Source organism: Hemitrygon akajei, chromosome 30, assembly GCF_048418815.1.
Source record: "Hemitrygon akajei chromosome 30, sHemAka1.3, whole genome shotgun sequence".
In the NCBI taxonomy this organism is placed as follows: domain Eukaryota; kingdom Metazoa; phylum Chordata; class Chondrichthyes; order Myliobatiformes; family Dasyatidae; genus Hemitrygon; species Hemitrygon akajei.
This window is the reverse complement of record NC_133153.1, coordinates 22,296,174-22,320,003: the sequence shown is the minus strand read 5'-3', so window position 1 is coordinate 22,320,003 and position 23,830 is coordinate 22,296,174. Positions and strand designations below refer to the sequence as shown.

General features: G+C 37.9%; 1 protein-coding gene across 1 annotated transcript in view; it reads right to left on the bottom strand.

Moving 5' to 3' along the window:
* galk2 (galactokinase 2) overlaps window positions 1-23,830 on the bottom strand; it is a 130,546-nt gene that overhangs the window by 17,535 nt on the left and 89,181 nt on the right. The window contains exons 7-8 of the mRNA XM_073033093.1: window positions 19,940-20,092; window positions 8,784-8,991 (exon numbers count right to left, since the gene is read on the bottom strand). Coding sequence (XP_072889194.1) covers window positions 8,784-8,991; window positions 19,940-20,092 — 361 coding nt within the window. The remainder of the gene's footprint in view (window positions 1-8,783; window positions 8,992-19,939; window positions 20,093-23,830) is intronic.

Below are 23,830 nucleotides of genomic sequence, written 5' to 3'. Positions count from 1 at the left end.
TGGCTTTCAGAAGAAAAATTTACAGCTGTTTCAATTTATTCCCAAATTGATTTTTCTTCTGGGAATATATATACTTAGTCAAAAGCCAATAACTTAAAAAACAATTTTTTAATTAGTTATTTAAGAAAGATTTCTCAAAACTCTAAGCTAATCAATTATGATGTTAATAAAAATACTGAAATTATGAAAGCACTAAGTTTTTAATTTCTCTGAAAATAACTGCAAATTAGTTAGTAAAACAACAAACTAAATGACCAGGGGCTAGCATGAATCCCGCAGGATATGCTTACCCCTGGATGCTTTCTCTATTAAGATATTTCTCAATAGCTAGGCTGTTATTATGAGGAAAGCACACTCATTCAAGGCATATCTAAGTTGCGTGAGAGATTTCCATATCTCACATATTCTTGTAAATCAAAATTGAACAGTAGTAACCCAAAGAATCAAGTAAACCATAGCTGTTTTTAATTTTAATGCAGCGTCTTTGCCAATGACTGGGACTGATTCAGAGTTAAGCTTTGGTAGAGGAAAGCTTTATTAGCCATATCACCTTAAAATACCTTTATGATTTTGGTGCTCTCGTCACGTTATGCATTATGAACCAGAATGGTGTTCCAACTACTGGCTACATATCAAAAATTACTCAGGAGGTCAAGCAATCTAGTCAGCATGATCAGTCTTAGCAATCTGAGATAAACAACATACATCAACAGTACACCACATTTCTCTTTAAGGATCATTGAAGCTAACAATAAATACTGCTTGAAAGTAGAAAATTCAAAATAAATTTCTTTAAAGTTCAGAATTTGTCACTGCTCACATGTCAGCATTTACTAATTATATTTTTCAAGATATATTTAAGGGCAGGTCAAGAGATTCAGACTAATCACAAGACAGTTATTACTCATAATACTACAGATATCACAGTTAGATGTCCCTGGCATCATGTCCCAGAATATAGGTTCAGTTCACATCATCTGGTTACCCCTTCAGCAAGTTCCAGTTGGTTTGGTTGCCTGAGGGAGGTGTTATATTGAAAATGATCATCTCCTAAAAACAAAAATAAAAATTGACAGGCATGCCAACCAGGGTCATGAAATTCTAAAGACTACTAATATACAACATGTGCATGACCCAAAGGATAGGTTGTCTGTCAAAATTCTGGAAAGAACACAGTGCGTGTCAAGAGGAAAATTGACATTGTGTTTTTGCCAGAGATATAATTATATCTAATGAAAGGCAAAGAAACAAACCAACACATTGTGTTTTACAGGAAAAATGACTACATATTTGTGATGACTTGTGTTAATCTTAACTAGATGGCCTCCCCCCCACGCCACACACATACGCAAACACAGGGATTATCTGGTTTAAAATTAATGTTAATTCTCCTTAAAAGGCAAGACCTAATCCACAGAAACTGCACTCACTGATGAGAGGATTTGTTGAAATTATATTCTGTACAATTTTACATAGCTGAATCATTAACATATCATCTATTTATTGCTGTGCCTAGTTTTCGACATAAACTCTTTGCTGCTTCTACAAATAAGCATCTGAACACATTAAATTATATTCCTCTTACATTTGCTGCCTTTTCAAAACATTGCACCAAATCAGTGAAATAAAATCATTCTTTTAAACACTAGAGATAAGCTTAAATAATAGGAAAATTACAAAAGACTCCATATAAGTGGCCAAATACAAACACACACAAAATTACTTTAGTAAACTTACATTTAAAGATACATTCTCAAAAGGTATGTATTAAGGATATCCCCACCATCCAAGTCATGCTCTCTTCTCGCTGCTGCCATCCGGTAAAAGGTACAAGAGCCTCAGGACTCAGGCCACTAGATTCAAGAACAGTTACTACCCCTCAACCATCTGGCTCTTGAATAAAAGGGGATAATTAGACTCACTTGTCCCATCCTTGGAATGCTCCCTCAACCAGTGATCTCACTTTTGAACTCATTATCTCATGTTCTCATTATTTATTGCTATTTAATTATATTTGCATTTGCAGAGTTTATTATTTTCTGCACTCTCGTCGATCTTTCATTGATCCTGTTATAGTTACTATTCTATAGATCTGCTGTGTATGTTCACAAGAAAATTAATCTCAGGGTTGTAGTTGGTGACTTACATGTACTTTGATAATAAAAGTTACTTTGAACTTTGAAAACAAAATTAAAGAGAACGTGGAATTGTTTTACACTGTGGGACCAGAGTATGAAATACAGGACTGACAACTGAGTTAATCTACATTTTCCATCAGAAACTTCAAAGCATGTACTGTATATGCTTTATACATATTTTTTTAGTTCCATAATATATGACTTCTGCAAGCAGCCCACTAAACATGCTTAATTAAGGTCCTGAGAAGATTTGCTGATATCATATTCCATAAAGTTTTACTGTTGCTAACACACTAACATACCATATATATAAAGCAGTTTCGTGGAAAGATAGGTTTATGAAATTGTACAGTACCTTTGTTGTCAATAGCATTTGTATTTTCCTTCACATTGCCAAATGTTAAAAATGTTAACCTCATGGGGTTCAGATCAAAGATTTAAATCATGCAGTTAACTTCTAGTTCTTGAACAATTTCATCCCAGCCTGAATCAAACCATTTGCTTAAGACAGGTGGTCATTGAATGAAATCGCCAGAAGTCTCCAACTCCAACACCATCTATGCATTAAACAAACTGAATCAGATACCTCTTCACATCTAGATAATGGAAAAAGAGGACTAATCTTTTCTCCCCCCAAGGTGTTCGTCACTTTGGAGTAGGCAGGTGAGAAATGATGATGAAGATTTGCTATATTAGATCCTAAATGCAATTCATTACAACAGACAATTGTGCTGAGAAATAAAGATAGAGGATAAAAATTCTTTAATTCAGTTATCAGTGTCGGCCCAGCTATGCTGTGGCAGGAACAGAGATTGTCTTTATTCTTTCATCCCACTCCAGAAGCAGGATCCAAAAACCAGTGTGCCAAAAATCTTCTGTTGTTTTAATCAGGCCATTGAGCCAATTTATAATCAGAAGTCCGAGAAAAATCTGAGGAAATGTCTCCTTCAAGGATTTATGGGCAATGCATTATATAATGTGATCTGCTCTAAATATCCATGAAAGATCTGTTTTTATTTCTAGTTGATTGTGTGTTACAATTGACTGCAGAATTCTGAAGTTTTTATATTACTAGAAAAATGGTTGGTGGGGTGGGTGGGGGGATAACTTCCAGATGCTTTCAGTGTCCTCTCTGAAGGTGAGAACATGTGGCCTTCAGGCAAGGCCAGCAACATTTGGCTGTGGTATTGATACAGACAGCCCATTGACACTTTGATGAAGAATAGGAAGTTGGGTGAGATAATGGAAACCAAATTGCACCTCACATTCAGCAACAATTACCAAGGATGGAAGAGTGAAAATTGGACACATAGCCTCTTCTGTATTATACTGACTTTGACCTTTGTTTTTAATGGGAGAGAAGATGATTAGCCATGTTCAGCTCAGAAGTCACTACTTGTAACTTATGATCTTATTCCTATTGCTCTTCACTGAGCCCTGTTGGTTACAATTTGCCTCACTAATAGTTTTAACTAAATAAAACTAAATAGTTTTGAAAAAGCTTTTGATTTTTGCCTTTAAAAACTTACCATTAAATACAGATCCTGAAGAAAGGTTTTGACCTGAAACATTGACTGTTTATGCATTTCCATGGATGCTGCCTGACATGCTGAACTTCTTCAGCATTTTGTGTGTGTTGAATTAAATACAGGTCTGACTTCACATACTTATTCCACAAGGTGTGAAAGAAAGCTCTAATCTTTGGCCTTGATACAAGTAGCTAATTTTAAGCTTACATCTTTTTAATACTGGAGTCACAATCTAAATTTAACAGCGACCTTATTTATTATCATAGCAGCTGTGGATAATTTTACCTGCTTTGATGGACTCTTGACCTCATAATGCCTTGCAACTTATTGTGTCATCTTATCTCTGTGACTGCAACACCTTATTCTGCATTTTGTTTTTGTTTTCTTTTGTACTAAAATGCATGATTATATGTGTGGTGAACTAGATATACCTGTCTGACTGCTCCTGTGGCTCCTCCCACTGACCCCTGTATAAAGGCGACTGTGGGCTGCTGCTCTCCCTCATTTTCCCCAGGATGTAGTGCTGTTTATTCTTCCAGTCAATAAAAGCCGATATCTCACTTCCTAAGTCTCAGCGTGAGTTATTGATGGTGCATCAATATGCAAGCGCACTGATGTACTGATGACATGTAAAACAAAGTTTTTCACTCTATCTCAGTACATGTGAATAATAATAAACCAATTTACCAACTTTAACTGCTTAAGGGTACAGTATAATTCAAATACTGGTGGATCACAACAAAACATGAACATATTTAAAATACAACTGTATATACAAGAATTACTGAAATTGTGTCAAGGATAGTTTCATTATTCAACTTCAGCAGAAGCTGTGGTACTCTCAGTTAAGAACAATCATCAATTGAACAAAAACATTTGCTTTCCAAAAAGGACTAAGCATTTGCTCAATGCCTATGAACAGCAATGCAGCTGATGATATTAAATCAGATGAACATGGACATTTAAAACAAATTCTAGCTGGAAGTGAAATGATGGCACCAAGCAACTGGCACAGCACCTAAACATCACAACCAATAGCTGTAGATTAAATGGACTTTGGTGATGAATGCTCTTACAAAGTAGCATCTTCAAGTCAAGTCAAATAGCTTTTATTGTCAGTTCAACTGTAACTGCTGGTATAGTACAAAACAATGTTCCTCTAGGACCATGGTGCTACATGAAACAACACAAAGCCACACTAGACTACCTGAAACAACACAAAAACTACACTAGACTACGTGAAACAACATAAAACTACATTAGACTACAGACCTACACGGGACTACATAAAGTGTACAAAACGGTGCAAGACAGTACAATAATTAATAAACAAGACAATAGGCACAGTAAAGGGCAAATTACAATATAATAATAAATGATGTAAATGTAAACAATGTTTTAGAAGGAATTGAGAAAGAAATGAGCAAAAATTGCATAGGGAGTAGAGTGGTGTTCAGGTGAGTGTGAGTGAGAGAGAGAGAGAGAGAGAGAGAGAGACACACACACACATCTTAGACTCACATCTCAGCAGAATGTAGCAGGTATTAGTTAGTCTTCACCCTAAGTGAGGAGCCTTTAACATTAGTACCAGGATAAATATTCTTCCTGCATGTTAAGTCAGCCAGTTATCTTCTAAGTTTGTATAATTATTTTACACCAGTACAGGAAGGGTTATCATCAATTCATTACTTGGCTAATCACTTGCTATGACTATTTTACCTATAAAGGTACAGCACATGCAGCATATGGCACTTCGTCAAAGCACATATATTTCAAATTAAATTTGGAAAAACAAAAGGAAGGACTTTTCTAAAAGCAACCACTGTGATCTTCTGACCAAGAGTCTGAAGATTAGGCAATACAACATTTAATACCACGATTATGATCACAACTAAAGTAGTAGAACTACCGCATAACAAATGATCAATCTCATTTCATCGGCAAGTGATATGACAGGACATTATGCAAAGTAAAACAAATCTCCAAACATATTGGCCAACATTCATCATTCATTGATGGCAACAAAAGAATGTGAATTAGTTATTATCTGCTTACATTTGGCTACTACTAGCAAATTAAGGTTAAGGTGTCTGTTTATTTAATAAAACACCAGATTTTCATAAAATTTGTTGCATCAGGTATTTTGGAATATTTCAGTGATGAGGTAAAGTGCTATTTAAATAGGTACAACAAATGTGCTACAATCGAAATGAATGCCCCCTGGTGGTGGTTTACTGCATTATACCTCAATGTTTTAATGGGATTAAAAACTTGAAGTTCAAAGTAAATTTATTATGTCACCATATACTACCTTAACCTTCAATATCTTACAGGTATTTACAGGATAATAGAGTTTATGAAAAATTATAAAGACTGATAAATATTGAACATGCAGAAGGTGACAAATTGCACCAATAATAAATTAAAAAGTAAATAAATAATACTGAGAACATCAGCTGTTGATTCCTCATAAGCTATACACAAATAAAAATTATGGTTGGTCATATGCAGGTGATTATAATTAAGATAGGTCATTATATCTACCTTAACTATCTATCGGTAAGAGTTAAAAAATAAATCTTTCAGTAATGCATTTTTTAAAAATTTATCTTTGTCTCCACTACTGGTGTTAACTCTACATAATGATTACTGAGTGAAAAACTTCCTGATATCAATTCTGAATTTACAGATGTGAAAACTTTAATTAGTTTTCTGTGTTTAGATCTGTTAAGTCTCTATTCAAAATCTGGTAACCTTTCTTTTCAAATCTTTTTATTATTATTATTCAAAAGTAACACAGGTACATCAAAGTAACAACACTTACAATGCCTCAAAAAAAAGAAATTATCTTAAAGATTGATAATTTTTGTGAATAAAAAAAACCCTACTAAGCAAGAAAAGTGAGAAAAAAAAAGAAACCCATTGGGGGTACAACCCCGGAGCCATGTGTCATACAGAAAGCTTCTAAAAATAAACATCAATCCGCCAACAAGAAGGAAAGATATATTAAAAAAAAACTTGCACTTAGATCGTGCAGGAAATCTATCAGTTAACTGAAATGATAATAACAAGCAAATGAGCCCCATCTCTTCTCAAAATCAAATAAAGGTTCAAAGGTTCGGCTTCTAACTTTCTCCAAGCTAAGACACAGCATCACTTGAGAGAACCATTGTGACAAAGTAGGAGCTGATATATCCTTCCATTTCAACAGGATGGCCCTCCTAGCTATCAATGTAACAAACGCAATAACATGTTGGTCAGACACAGAAATATCATGGATATTTTGAGAAATTATTCCAAAAAGCACAGTTAATTTATTAGGTTGTAAGTTGATTCTGAGTGCTTTAGAAATTGTTGAAAAGACTGACTTCCAAAACTGTTTTAATATAGAACATGACCAGAACATATGTGTCAGTGTAGCTATCTCAGTTTTACGTCTATCACAATACTTGTCAACATTGGGAAGTATTTTAGAAAGTCTCTCCTTCGTCAAATGGTAACGATGTATAATTTAAAATTGAATCAGTGAATGACTAGCACAGATCGAAGAAGAGTTAACCAGCTTCAGAATCTGCATCCAATCCTCCCACATAAGTCAAATTGAGTTCCTTCTCCCAATCCTGTTTAATCTTAAGTAAAGGACGCTTATCCCATTGTAATAATAAATTATAAATTCTTCCAATAGAACCTTTCATTGAAGGGTTCATATTCATAATAGTATCTAACAAGTCAGCCTCCAAAATGTAAGGAAAATTACTTAAATATTTTTGTAAAAAATGTCTAACTTGGTGAATATGAGAGGGAATATTTATCAACTAATTGTTCAAAAGACATCAATCTGCCTTCTTTAAATAAATCCAAAAAAGAAATCCAAACCTTTCAAAAGTCTAAACCTTTCATCCCAACAGAATGTAAAAGATTTGACTGATTATATCTCTAATACTGAAAACTGGGACAGTATATCTATTAAAATATTTGATTCCAGAAGATTTAGAGAGCTTCCGTTCAAGTTTATGACTGATTTGAACTTTTACTGGAAACTTACAGTTCACTTTGCAACTGTTCTTAGACAACAAAAGCAGAAACGATGGAAGTTCAGAACTCTAGAAATGTAAAGTAGAAATGTGATTATGCAAACACACAACCTTTCCTCCTTATATTAACTCAATTATCTACTCAAATGCAAAAGTACTAATATCTAATCAGTGATCATGTTTTGATTGCAGAAATTGTGAGTACAACAAGGAAATAGAGATACTATTAGCTTTAACTTAATTAGCCACACATTTGGCATATTCATGGAATCTTGGGTTACAAATCCCATTGCTTCCTGAAAGTGGATGGCTAAGGTTGTGTACAGTATGCTTGTCTTTATTAGTGAGGGCATTATGTATAAAAATTAGGATGTCATGATGCAACTCTATTACAACATTCATTCAGCCAAATTGAAGAGCCTTTTAAGCTAGATGGTGATAAACTATTTCCTCTGATGGGGAAAGAAAGCATAACACTAAAATTAGAGGCAGACAGTCCTTAAGTTACATCAGAAGCCATTTCTTCACAAAAAAGATGGTGAGAATAAAGGGACCTCACCATTGTATTCCCCCCAAAACCCCAACAACCCATCGTCTCTCTCACAAACACACACACACACACAGACGCGCGCACGCGCACGCTCACACAACTAAAGCAGATTTGGGCATATTTATGCAAAATTTCCAAACTAATGCTGCATTTTCCTTTTAAAGGTTAGGGAACCAAAGATGGATAATTAAAAATGCATATCAACTATTATCCATTTTCATTGTATCACAGGATGGATGCTATTGTTTTTAATGCACTAAACACATTATAAAATATATCAAACTAAGAAAAACAATGAGCTTTGTATTTTCTGAAAGTTTGACTTTCACTTTTTAAAATTAAGAACTGAGTACTTTGTTCTTCCTACCTGTTAAATAATAGGATGATAGGAATACACCAAATTGTTGCTATATTTTGTTCCTCATGACTTTCTAAACCAAAAGAATGCTTTAAAATAAAATTTGAACAGCATCTCTGAAACTGTATGACCAGAAACATAATAATACTAGTCAGAGTTTGACCAGGGACTCACCATCCTGTGTATTCTGACTGAGAATATTGCATAGTTCCTTTTCACTGATCCCAAGGCACTGGCAAACTTCCGTCCTACTGTAGGATTCAGGATGCAACACTTCTTCCACAGTTGAAAGCATTGTCTCCAGATCAACCCCAAGCTCCTGCTGTAAGTCTCCCAATTTTAAAAGTTTCTCCCACTCAAGGCCTTTTGCTTTTGCTATAACCTAAAGGACAAAACAAAATCATACCAGTGTTAGATTCACATGAAAAAGTAGCTAAAGAATTCTCCTGTTACATCACAAACAGCATGACAATTTGATTGGGTCAGTCTCCATGCAAATTCATACAGTTATTTTATGATAAGCAACAATAAAAACCACAGTACCTGGAGGAAAACTCAAACCTTTTCAGAAGTCTGACCTGCTGATAATTTGTTAAAAGCTGCAGCCGTGTACAGCACTCTCACTCCATAAAGTGATAGATTCAAAGCCCACTGCTGAGATGTGCGCACAAACATCCAGCCTAAACCCAATGTGCTGCTCAATATTTATCCTTAAACTATCAGTACTAAAACTAATTATTTCATTAGGCCTTGCACAAACTGTCTGAATCAAAAATGACAATGCTTCAGATGCATTTCATCAGCTGTAGAGAGGTGTTAAAGATACTGCATAAATTGACTTTCCCTTGTAACCAGAACCCCAAGAAATTTTGATTTAGCCTACTTTTGTAACATGGCAGCAGGTAATTTAGAATCACCCCTCTGTAAATATATATCACACACTGGGAAATATCCCATGAAGTAACGTTCTCAAGTGTTCCAATCCATCTGCACAATTTCCAGCTAAAACGCTTTAAATTTTAGTAAGTTTCAGTGAAGAACAACTGTATGGGTTAAGGTTTCAAGATCAATATGACCAGTAAATATCATGGAAATTCATGCCAAATGGATGTAGTTCTGTGGAATAATTGGCCTCAAGACAGCCAGTACTTCCTTTTCTGCAATCCTAATACAGTTCATGACTTGTTACTATTTTGTCTTAGTTCTACAGACCATGTCTACCTCCCAAGTAAATTCAGATTAATCAAGCAGTAAAGCTGCTAGATCTCAATATACACACTTAAACAAGTGTTAACCAATTAAAATACACACTTATATGGCAACAATTGTATTGACTACTTTATTAAGAAGCTGGTTTGAATTTTAAAGGGCTGGCATCTTGCTATAAATTATAAATACCCATAATTTGCCATAGGCAGCTGTGGAGGCAAAGTCTTTATGTGTATTTCAGGCAGAGGTTGATAGGTTCTTGTTTGATCAGGGCATGAAGGGATATAGGGAGAAGGCAGAGATTGTGGCTGAGAGGAAAATTGGATCAGCCATGATGAAATGGTGGAGCAGATTCAATGGGCCAAATGGCCTAATTCTGCTTCGATACCTTATGGTCTATAATGAGATTATTAAAAGCTCAGAGCAGGATTTTAATTGTTAGCGGCAGAGTTCAGAAGAAACTGCTTATTGGACAAGAATGCGTCAGGTGAAGTCACTTGCTACCTCTCTACCAGCGATTCCCAAACATTTCGGTTTACCATCTCCTTGGCTCCCAGACCACATCCCCAGCCACTCCCTTCCCCTTTTCTGGCCATTTCATAAATACAATAAAGAATTTTTGTTTACGATGAACAGTGAAAGAAAGTGAAAACTGCAAATTCATAGCAGTGACAAGGAATTGCGAAAGTTATTCAAGTCTATTTAAAACTACAAATAAAATGATTTTTAATATAATTACTGTAAAACAATTTTAATAATTTTAGAGCACACATTAGTAGTCCAACAATTCACTACTTCATTGGTTTTTCACCTTTCAATGAGGCGGATGGGCTTGGTGCAAAGACAGCAGCTTCTCAGCATCAGGTGGAATATCACTCAGAAGGAATCTCAGATCCCCATGTTCAGTAATTTACAGTCTGTTTCCTTACTTTGAAGGAAGTTGAGTGACTTTGCTCAAACCATGATCCACTAAATATGATGTTAGAAAGGCAATAAAAAATATCTTGAACTTTTTCCACCGTGCAGGATAACATTCAGAGATTTTTTTCTGCAACTAGAGGTCCTGATCTGATTCTCTTCAACCTCAGCTACAGCTCAAAGTCATTTTGTAGTGAGATCAGTTCTTCTTACATCCTTCCTATTAATTCTTCATTACTAGTGTTCAGGAATGGATTTATTACCTAATCCGGAATTTGGATTGAGAGAAGATCCTGAAATCTCTTTGTTATGTCTTTATGTAGATCACCGAGGTAGGCACAGAAGATCATCATCTATTATTCTTTCTTTTTCTTCCAACTCAGAGAGGTTTGGAAATCGGAAAAGGTCGTGATGGCCAATGTTGCACTTAGACAGAGTTAACTTGAACAGAAATGTGGAGACAACTGATTTGACTTTAATAAGATGCACATAATTTCCTTGCAATTGAAGATAGATTTAATTAAACTTTGTAAATTATTGTGGCAAATAAGCAATGTCATGCCTAATATCTTGAGTTGATTACTGAATGCAGCATTTCAGTCTTCAAAGAATTTTATCAGTTTCAAAAAGTGGATAAAAGCATCTCAGGCAGTTTCCGTTAGAGAGCCAGTGTGCAACAGCCAGCAAGTGTTCAGACCGCTCATCATTCTCAACACACATTTCTCGAAATAATTGAGAATTGAGAGCATGGGACTTGATTTTAAAAAGCAGCATTTAATGATTTGTGCAACCGATCACTGAGGTTTTTTGTAACAGGATGTTGTCTGTGAATTACATAGAGAATCGTAAATGTTAGGTATGGTAAATCTCAGACTCTACCATCATCTCTTGGTCCTCAGAGCCTTCATCTTTCTCTCATTCCACCATCCCTGAATAACCTACCCTCCCTCCACCTCCTTCTGATGCCTCCAACTCTCCTTTCCTCTTCATCCCAGCTCTAATCCCTGACGCTGACCTTCCCCCTCTGGGGCAGGAAGTTCTGTCCTCGGTAAGGGCCTTACTTTTGTCCCTTTGCCTGCACCTTAGTGAGTTCCGTGCCCACCTCAATGCTAAGTTCATTTTCTATCGCCTACGTCTCTGAGCCCACTTTTTCAGCAAGAACACCTCAGCCTGCACTGATGCACCCTCCTCCCATCTCCAAACCTCCTCATCTTCTTAGACACTCCACACTAGTTCTCCGCCTGCCCTCGATCCTATCATCTCTAATTGCCGATGAGACATCAACTGACTCAACTTTAACACCCCTCCTCAAATCTTACCCTCTCTGAACGTACTAACCCTCCACTCTCTCTGCACCAATCACAACCTTACCATCAAACTCACAGATAAATAGGTGGTGTTGTAGTGTGGCAGACTGACCTCTACCTTGCTGAGACCAGGTAGCTACTCTCAGACACTTCCCCTTACCTACTCCTTGAAGAGGATCCCACTCCAGATCATCAGTGATGGTTTCCGACTTCATCACTGACTTCTTCAGCTCTGGAGAATCCCATTCACTGCCACCAAACTCATAATTTCTCTGTCCCGCGGTGCTCACTTCTTCCTCCTACCCTAGATCCATAAACTTGACTGTCCAGGTACGCCCATTGTCTCTGCCTGCTCCACTGAACTTGTGTCCTCATATCGCGATTCTGTTCTATTCCCTTTAGTTCAGTCCCTTCCCAGTTCTGCAACACTTCTCCTGCTCTTGATCTTGTCATGAACTTTCAATTCCCTGGCTCTGACTGCCTCATTTTCACCATGTGTGTCCAGTCTCAACATACTTCTGTTCCCCATCAAGAAGGCCTTAAAACTCTCTATTTCTTTCTCAATAAAATAAATAACCAGTTCCCCTCTGTCTGTCAGAACTGGTCTTCACCCTCAAAAATCTTTCCTTCAGCTCCTACCACTTTCTTCAGACTCGAGTGGTAGCCATGGGCACCCGCATGGGCTCCAGGTATGCCTGCAATTTCGTTGGTTATATAGAACAGTTCATGTTCCAAACCTTCCCCAGTAATGCTCCCCAACTCTTCCTCCACTACACAGCTGGCTCCATCAGTGATGCTTCATGCATCCATACTGAGTTCATCAACTTTACCTCCAACTTGCACCCTGCCCTAAAATGAATTTGGTCTATTTCTGACATCTTTTTCCCCTTTCTTGATCTCTCTGTCTCTATGTCTGGAGATAAACTGTCGACCAACATCTTTTATAAACCTATCAATTCCCATGGCTATCTTGACTATACTTCTTCCCACCCTACCTCCTGTAAAAATGCTGTTCCCTTTTCTCATTTCCTTTGTCTCCACCACATCTGTTCCAGGATGAGGCTTTCTTTTCCAGGATATCAGAGGTGTTTTCCTTCTTCAAAGAATGGGGTTTCCCTTCCACCACCACCCACATCTCCTCCATTTCCTGAACAAATATCCTCACATCATTTTCCTGCTGCCTTATCTGGTATACAGCTCCTCTTGTCCTTGCCTACCACCCCATAAGCTGCCACAATCAACACATCATTCATTGAAATTTCTGCCACCTCCAGATGGATCCTATGACAAGACACAACTTTACCTCTACCCCTCTCTGTAGGGATCATTCTCTCTGTGAATCCCTTTGTCTATACGTTTCTCATGGCACTTATTCCTGCAAGTGACCAAAGTGTAACAGCTGCCCATTGATCTGCTCCCTCTCCGCCATTCAGGGCCTCAAACAGTCCAAGCACTTCACCGCAAATCTGCTGGGGTTATTTATTGTGCTGGTGCTCCCGATGTGCCTCCTCTACATTGGTGAGTCCTGTCATAAATTGGGGTCCACTTCATTGAGTGCTTCTGCTTCCTCCGCCAAAAGGGGTACTTCCCGTTAGCCAAGCATTTTAATTCAGATTCCGACAGGTTGGTCCATGGCCTCTTTCTGTGCCATGATGAGGCCACCTTCAGAATGGAGAAGCAACACTCTGCATTCCGTTTGTATAGCCTCCACCATGATGGCATCAATATCATTCCAGTTAAAAGAAATCCCTCCCTCTCTGTCGTCTTCTACTCCTCAAACTGGCCTCTGACCTCTTTTCACCTGTCTATCCCCTTGGTGCCCCTTCTCTTACCTTTTCTCCTTTCTTCTATGGTCCACACTCCTCTCCTATCAGACTCCTTCTTCTCCTGCCCTTTACCTTTCCTACTCACCTGGCTTCAGCTATCATCTTCTAGCCATCCTCCTCCCCCCGCCTTACTTTTTATTCTGGCATTTTCCCCTTTCCTTTCCGGTCCTGAAGAAGGGTCTCGGACCAAAATGTTGACTGCTTGTTCACTTCCACAGATGCGGCCTGACCTGCTGAGTTCCTCTATTTTGTGTGTGTTGATTTTGATTTCCAGCATCTGCAATACTTGTGTGGATGTTAGATGCAGCTTTTTTCAAGAAATTAATAAACCTACAGTGGTGTTCTGTCATTGATGGTGTCCAATCTATTGCAAAAGCAAGAATGTTAGTGAGCAGAATGTCCTTCCCTTTGAAAAATTGCTCAACAACCCAAAATATTGACTCCTTTTTGTAACTCTTGAATTGTGCTTTTGTCTTTTATAAAGCAAACAGAACCAAGAAGCAAAGATATATTGCCTGGCAACGTTGACTCATCCAATTGCAGAGAAAATTATTTTGCCCTAAGTATATTGCACAATGAGTCTTCCACATTCTCAGGCATTTCATCTATTCATTTTTGAACAGAATTGTCATTAAGCAAAATAGCTTTAATTATTTGGTCGGGTGATTAATGCAAATCCATACACAGAACCTCCCTTACTGCTGGCAGAATCAGTTCTCCAATTGTATGGGGCTTTCCAGATTTAGCAATGAGCATTTTAGCATGTTGTATGAAGCACACAAACCATCACTGTTTTGTTGTGATATGTTGACAAACGTTTTGAAGTGTATTCCATTTCTGAAGGTTTTCACAATGTGACTGAAAATAAGTCAAGTTCTTGTTTCTTAGAGTATATTCTCTTCAAATGTTCAAGGAGCTTGGATGGCCTCAATGACTCGTTTGCAAAAAACTTTTTCACACAACAGAGACGTTGGCTGCTGTTGGTTGCATGGGCTGGTATAAATCCATATTTCAAATTCTCCACACTCCATACAAACTGTTTCAGTTCATCATTTCTGGGATAGCTTGAATGAGCATTCCTCTTCAGGTCATGCTGCAGCATCTCAATTGATGTTAAGGTCTGGACTCTAACTTGGCCATTCCAAAACATGAATTTTCTTCTCTTTAAACCATTCTGTTGTTGATTTACTCCTGTGTTTTGGATTATTGTCTTGTTGCATCATCCAGCTTCTATTAACCTTAAGGTGACGGACTGCTATCCTGACACTCTCCTGTACAATGTCTTGATACAATTTTGAATTCATTGTTCCCTCAATGATTGCCAGCTGTCCAGGTCCTGAGGCAGCAAAGCAGCCCCAAACCATGATGCGCCTTCCACCATGCTTCAGATGGGATGAGGTTTTGGTGTTGGTGTGCAGTGCCATTTTTCTTCCAAACACAGCAGCATGCAATTCTGCCAAAAAATTAAACTTTCATCTCATCTTTCCACTGAACATTGCCCCAGAAATACTGTGGGTCATCCAGGTGGTCTTTTGAAAATTTGAGATGTGCAGCAATGTTTTTTTGGAGCAATGGTTTCCTCCATGGTGTCCTTCCATGTTTTTCTGATAGTGGACACATGAACAGAGACAAGTTCTAGAGATTTCTGCAGGTCTTTTGCTGTTACCCTTGGGTTCTTTTATTACCTCCTACAGCACTGCATGTTGTACTCTTGGTGTGATCTTTGGAGGACGCCCACTCCTAAGGAGAGTAGCAACAGCACTGATTTATCTCCATTTGTAGAGAATTTTTCGTACCGTGGACTGATGAACACTCGGGTCTTTAGAAATGCTTTTGAAGCCTTTTCCAGCTTCATGCATCTCTACAATTCTTCTAAGCTCCTCTGAAGGTGTTTTTGATTGAGGCATGGTGCACATAAACAGATCTTGCTTGAGAAGAGCAGGCTCTGTCAGTAACCTGACTTTGTGTGTCTTTTTTTGCAGGGCAGGGCACCTCTACAACCCACACCTCCAATCTCATCTCATTGATTGGAACATCTGATTCCAAATCGCTTTTGTAGAAGGCATTACCGCAGTGGTTCACATACTTTTTTTGAACCTAGACTGTGATTGGTGATGAGAAGTAGTGCAATTATTTGTGTGTTATTAGTTTAGGCAGATTGTGTTTGTCTATTACTATGACTTAGATGAAGATCAGACCACATTTTATGAGTAATGATTGCAGAAATTTCAAAGGGTTCACAACCTTTTACTTGCAACTGTATGTCACCATTGTTACGTAATCCCGTAACCAGGTAACTTACCAGCAAAGATAGCGGGATCAGCTGAGTCGGATGCTACTATTTTCAAACGTTTTATTTAAAAAGGGGCACAAGCGTATGGTTAATACAAAACATTCAGATCATATACATTGTCAAAACTCAATCTAAAACACCGGTGTAATAATAGTCAATCAGAAATAAGCTCTATAGTTGTCTAGGGGTAATACTGAGTCCAATTGAAATATAAAGAGTCACTCAGAAATTCGCAGGCTTTTCCCTTTTGGGAACCGCTGGGGTTTTCACGTTGTAGAGAGAGAGAGATGATTTAGAAAAGATAAACACTTGCCCGTTGTCTTTGCAGAGCAAATCCTTGGAATCAGGGGAGCAGGCTTCCCCGTTGTTATTTAAAAGCAGTCTTTCGTTGGTTCTAGCCACAGATTCAACATTTGGAATCTAACGCACGTGGCTTCCTTCAAAATGGCTTCCTGCTCCCACGGGAATCGGTATCATGCTTCCTTGGTGTCTCCTTGGTGCGTCTGAGGGTTCCCCCCCCTCAGACGCTCCTTTATACTTCTTCACGGGATCGCAGGTGTCAATCAAGGTTGCAGGTAATGCGATCTCTCTCTCAACCAGCCCACTTTGCCCGAGGGCTTTTCACGTGGTCTCCATGAGACAATAGTCAATGTCACCTTTATTCTGCTTCTTGGGAGAACGTGGTCTTCCGCACGTCTCCCTCTCTCTCTCCCATTTTCCTGTGTCTATTCAGCACGTCTCTTTCTCTCTTGGGTCAGTTGACCCCCCCTCGACTAGGGCTCTTGCGATTCTCACAAAGGAGGGGGCCGAGGGCATAACACCATATACTATGCAGAAATTCATTTTCTTGCAGGCAATTCACAGTAAATATGAATAAACACAATAGAATCAATGAAACACTGCACACAAGATGGACAAACAACCAATGTGCTACAGACAACAACCTGTACAAATACAGAAAGAAAACTAATAATAAATAAATAAGCAATAAATGTCAAGAACATGAGATGAAGAGTCATTGAAAGTGGGTTCATAGGTTGTGGGAATAATTGTGTTGGGGTGAGTGAAGTAATACCCTCTGGTTCAAGAGCTACTTCCCTACAACCATCAAGTTTTTGAATTGATGTGCGCAACCTGAATCCTACCTCAGCAATGGAACACAACAGACCATCTCTTGCATTATTAAGGTCTTCAGTGGTGTATTTTTTTGGCATTAAGGACTTGCTTTTGCACAGTTTTTTTTATTCTCGTTGAATGCATATTTTTATGTATAATTTATGTTGGATTTTAATTTTGTGCTGCCTGTACATATGCTGCAAACAAGTTTTCATGGTACTTAACCATAAATTTTGCAATAAAATTGACTTGTCTTTATTCCATGCACCCAGGTGTTTCTTAATATCTGGAATGAATCAGAGTGATTGAAAAATGGCATTTGTAATGATGATCATCTTAGAAGGAAATATGAATAATATTCACTCAATCTACCTTGCAATTGTGGATAGTGAAAGCAAAGTCATCAATTTTATTCTCATTTGAAAAACAAGGTAAACTTAATATCTCCTCCTTCTTAACCAAGGCTTCAATATCTCTTGAAAACCAAGGTTCCCTAAACCTGATAGCCTTTCCTTTTATTCTGACAAGAACGTGCAAACTCTGTTCTCTCAAAATTTCACTTTTGAAGGCCTCCTACTTACCAAGCATGCCTTTACCAGAAAATAACTTGTCCCAGTCCACACTTGCCAGATCCTTTCTGAAAGCATCAACCTGAGTTCCAGACTTTCCCTTCTCCATAATGATCTTGAAACTAATGGAATTATGGTCACCAGATCCAACTCTTCTCTTTCACACAATTGGTCACCTGCTGTGTTTAATTCCCTAATAGTATCTCGCTCTCTCTAGTTGGGACCTCTATATATTGATAAAGGAAACTTTACTGAACACATGTGACAGCACTCTATCCTAATCCAGCCCTTTTACAGTATGGGAGTCCTAGTCAATATGCAGAAAAGTTAACATCACCTACTATCAGAACCTTACGTTTCTTCCTTATGAGATCTCTCAGCAAATTTTCTCCTCTAAATCCCACTAACTATTGAATTTTCTATAATTATATTAATGTGGTAATCTCTTTCTTATTCCTCAGCTCCACCTATATAGCCTCTGTAGACAAGTTCTCCAGTCTTCCCTGTCTGAGCACTGCCAGGGCACTTTCCCTGACTACCACCGCTCCTCTTGTCATGTCTAAAACAACAAAGCCCTAGAACATCGAGTGACCCTTCTGCAAACCTAGTCTCACTAATGGCTACAATGTCATAAGCTTATCTGCCTTACCTACAATACTTCCTGTATTGAAATAGACAACAGAACATTATTCCCACTATGCTCAACCTTTCAATTCGTGTTTTTGTATGTAGGCTTAATAACATCTTTCCCCACAACCCCTCCGCTATCTGCCAACGCACTCTGGCTCCATTCCCTCAGCAACACTAGTTTATGAGGGTGGTACACACCTGGGCTATTTTCCATATATTCAATACTATAACTGTAGTGGATTAGCTTAGTTGGAATCATTATTAGTGCTAGAGCACAAGTTTTCATCACCACAGTCAGGATGTTGTTTCATCTCAAAATCTTTGCTGTATCCACTGCTTTCAACCTTATTTTAATACTAGTTGAGAGGTGGAAGACTAGCTTCTATGATGACAAGGACTTCAATTGGACATTAAGATAACAATCTCCAGAGTTGTTTAATTGCTCAGCGCCACCACTCATAATTGTATGTGAAGGACTGAAGGACATTTATCTGATTCATCAGTAGTGGGATCACTTGTATATCTAGTGTATGCTTGTTTTTTTATTTAGATAGATGATAGATAGATAGATAGATACTTTATTCATCCCCAAGGGGAAATTCAATGTTCCTCCAGTATGATATCACATAAACACAAGACAGACCAAGACTAACTGACCAAAAAAACCACATAATTATAACATACAGTTACAACAGTGCAAAGCAATACCATAATTTGATAAGAGCAGACCATGGGCACGGTAAAAAAAAGTCTCAAAGTCCCAGATAGCCCATCATCTCACGCAGATGGCAGAAGGAAGAAACCTCCAACGTGGCAAAACTTCCCGATGCAGCCTCTGGAAGCACCCGAGCACAGCCAACTGTGAGTCCGTCCGAAAACTTCCGACAACTTCGTGCCTCCGACCAGCCCTCCGACACCGAGCACCGAGCACCATCTTATAAGCATACATACTTATGATGTTGCAAGTTCACGTTAATGTTCATTTGGTGCCTGCTTTGGCATGCCTTCTATATTCTTCAGTAAAATAGCATTACCAGAGGTATGAAGCATAATTTTGGTTTAACACACATTAAAAACTCAGCTACATCTCATGCAGCAGAGCATAATTTTGTCACGTTTTTGCAGCATGAGTACTTTTTAAATACCTGATGCCCTCATCAGTTCACAGATTTCTGCAGATTAAGTAGAAGAATACTGAACACTTCTGTATGGATGCGTTGAGGCAAAAATTCTGTCCTGGGGCATTTAAATGGGCATCTGTATACCTTTTTCCTACAGATAAGGGTGCAATGATTAACTCAAATTTATTTCTCATGCAAATTCTGGGCTATTATGTAATCATAGTTTACTCGTCAAAATAAAATGCAATAAGTGGATTGCTGGTGCCACATATGTAATATTTTACTGTACTTTGAAGCAAATGTACAATGATTTGTCAGGGGGGAAAAATTTGTAGTCATACCTTTGCAGCAATGCGGCACTCCATAACTCTGATATTAAAATGAGCTGTTGCAGCTTTATTCATTTCTTTGCAACTGTTTGCAATCACGAAAACAGCTCCATTTGGAACCTTAACATCGGCGGCACGGAGTGGGTTGAACTCAATCAACTTGGCCTATGAAAATAATTTATAGACATGAAACTGACAAGGCCATTCAATATGACATTTCAAGACCACCTTATAGCCTCAAGTTACATAACAACAATATCTCTTCACCCCAAATATTTTCAGCTCAATGTTATTTTGACAGTTAATGGTACTAATCCCTTTACCTTCAAAATGCTTCAATTCCAAATTAAAAGGGGTAAGATTAAAAGACAGTAGGAACACAAAATGAGGAAAAAAATTCTCACACAGCCGCTCTCAGTCAGTCATTCAGAAATTGGATGGGAATAAGGCCAGCAAAGCTGCTTTCATTAGAGAAAAGGAAATGAAAATTTCATAGAGATGTTTGGGAATATGAAGAGATGTGACAATAGAAATAGGCCACTTGACATGAGAATTAATGCAGGCGTGTTCATAAATGATTTTGTGAAGTGAGGAAGAATATTCTAAAAATAAATACAGAGTTAGGGGGTTACAAAATGTCAGTGACTGAAGCAGAGACCATGTCAGCATTTAAATTGGAAGGGATGCTGAAAGAAAAGGGTATAATGTAACGTCAAGCAACCTCCCAAGTCACTATGAAAACTCATACATTCAGAGTAAACAGTTCAGTTAGGTAGGGATCAAAAGAAACCAAAAGTACAGTATGAATTAGCATTTTTAATAAAACACAGGATGAAAAAAAGTGTTTGGCAAATTTTGGCAGAACTGGGAAAATATTTTATTTTCCACATGCTTCTATTCTTCTGAATCGGAGTAAGAACATGGACAGAGAACAGATGTACTCTGAGGAACCTGGCATTCATGGATCTTTCAAACATTCTTAAATTTTCAGTTGACCCATTGTTCCACCCCATGTGATTTAAAAAATATGTTCAAAGATCACACTCTGCATGAACCTCAATTATAACCACAAAAGAAATGTACCATGATTGCTTGGGTTGTAGATAGGAATATTTTCAGTTGGCAGCATTTCCAACTGTTTTAAAACTTGCCAAATCTTTTACAATAGAATAACTGTGGCTGCAGAAACATTTCTATAGAAAATATTCCTATTGTATACCATCTGAGGGAAGTATACATCAGTCATTCACTGATGGCAATGGAATTGCATAAATCAATAACTTGCAGGTTATAGTCAAAAATTAATGCACATTCCAACAAAAGGAAAATTGATCACTAAAATTAAACTGCAATTTAATGCAAACTTGAAAGACTTGATCAGTGCTTAAAAATTTAATTTTAAATCAAATTCTGTTCAGAAGAAGAATAGCCCTTAATTTGGCAGTGGAGTTATTGGGACACCGTCATGACGGTGTTTCCGTAGCAAGCTATTCTTGTTTTTACGAGGCCGAGTTGCTAGCTCGACACTCAACCCGACCTGGATTTGAACTCGGGGAACTTCGTTCCAGAGTCTGGCGCTGATATTATTGAGCCACCAAGTGGGACAAATTCTGCTCAGCAAGAGGTTAAAAGATGATAGTCTGTTAGTCTGAAATTGATGTACATTGTCTAATGACTGATCATCATGTTTCATCCTGGGCTCTACTGTATTCATTCTTCTAGAGATAAACACTTCAAAAAACAGTGTCCATTCTCCAAATCTATCAAACAATCACATCATATTGTTTATTCAACACACAGGACACCTTCAATAGATGAGCACGATAACCCAAAATCTTTATACTTCAGGTAGTATATGCAGACTTTGGTCTGTTTTGTAAATAACTAAAATGAGTCTATAACTTTAATAGTTTCCTTTATTTTCTGTGCATGCTACATAGAGAGAGAAAGAATAATTATTAACTTTTCCAATTATGTGAAGACATTTATAAATTTTATGAATAATATTAAACCTTTAATGATCCTTTTTTAAACCATTGCTTCAGACAAATCATTTCATACTGGTTCATGGCATCAAGACACAATTCAATCCATCTAGCTAAACAATTACCAGCTTAACAACCATGAACAATCTATGTAAATTTCACAAAGAGCTATATTAAAAACTTTTTGAAAATGAATTTCACTTGTTCTGCTTGAATATAATAATAGAGTTGATGGTGCTATAACCCACTGCTCTATTCAAATATATATGCTGTTCAAATGAATATAACATCTCAGGGTGCTTCCAAACACTGTTGTTACATTTTGAGGAATAATAGATCCAGAATTTGCCAAACTCTTATTTTTATCTTTTCTCAATATAGTGAAAACATTGTTCACAGTCCAACCCCAAGATACAAGTATGACTCACTCAATATCTTGAAGATATTAGTATATTTTGGGGGAATCAATTAGTTGAAATGCCGCACATCTCTGAAGATGGTGGCATAGGATCTCCTTACTTTTCAATAATACTAATGAGGCTGAGTAATTTTAACCACAGAAGTAATTTGCCATTATCAAGTGGCCAGATCACCATTCACAGCCTGGTCTGCTTGCAAAATTGCTGTTAAACCAAATTCTTGACAAAGCTAAAAAAAAAGGTGCAGCTGCAGGGCTGATGGGGCCAGTTGCTTTGAATGTAATCTGGACCATTGCTATTTTGGCTTTTAAATACTTTGTATTATTTTTAATGCAACATTAAAACATGTTCCAAATATTATTTTCACTTCTTTATGTTTGGGATTTAGGTTTTGCTGATAAAGTCAGTATTATCTGACACATTAGTGCCATGCCATTTTCTTCAACTTCCTGCTGAAAGCTGTTCCAATGACAGTTCCAAATTTACACCTAATAGAGCTGAAAGTAATATATTTTATGTACAAATCATGATGGTAAGTTGCAGATGGAGTGCATCTTAATATTGCCTTCTTCACAGTAGAGAACCCAGGTTTGGTAAACGTTGTTGTATAACCAACAATGTGTGAAGAGTTTTAGAGAATATACATGCTGTATCCATGGCACGATGGTGATGGAAGGAATGAATATTCATGATGATATATGGGGTACAACATTCCCTCTAATATTTTTTTTTACAGCTGTGCAGACCAACCATTTCTCTGAGCAGGAAATTTTTATATGGCCTGAACTGTTGTGGCACTTTAATATTAACATTCTATAAAAGGAATTTCCAGCTGCACAAGAAGAAAGGCTATGGTCGTGGGAGCATTTTAGTCACTGTGCGGCTACACACCCATGCAACGTAGAGGGACAGTGGTGAGGTGGCTGCTTTGCCCTGGGTGGTGTGAAACTTCTGGAGTGGTGTTTCAGTTGCACCCATTCAAGCAAGAGGACAAACAAGAGAAAATCACACATAAAAAGCTGGAGGAACTCAGCAGGCCAAGCAGCATCTTTGGAAAAGAGTACAGTTGACATTTCGGGCCGAAACCCTTCAGCAGGGTTGGAAAAAAAGAGGATGAGTGGAGTTAAAAGGTGGGGGGGGGGGGAAGGGGAGGGAGAAACATAAAGTGATAGGTGAAACTGGGAGGGGGAGGATTGGTCAAGAGCTGGGAAGTTAATTGGTGAAAGAGATACAGAGCTGGAGGAGGAGGGAATCTAAAATAGTAGAGGACAGAAGACCATGGCAAAAAAGGGGAAGGAGCACCAAACAGAGGTGATGGGCAGGCAAGGAGATAAGGTAAGAGAGGGAAAAGAGGATGTTGGAATGGTGAAGGAGAGGGGAGGGTCCATTACCAGAAATTTGAGAAATCGATGTTGATGCCATCAGGTTAGAGGCTACTTAGACGGAACATAAGGTGTTGTTCCTCCAACCTGTGTGTGCCCTCATCAATCCAAAACATT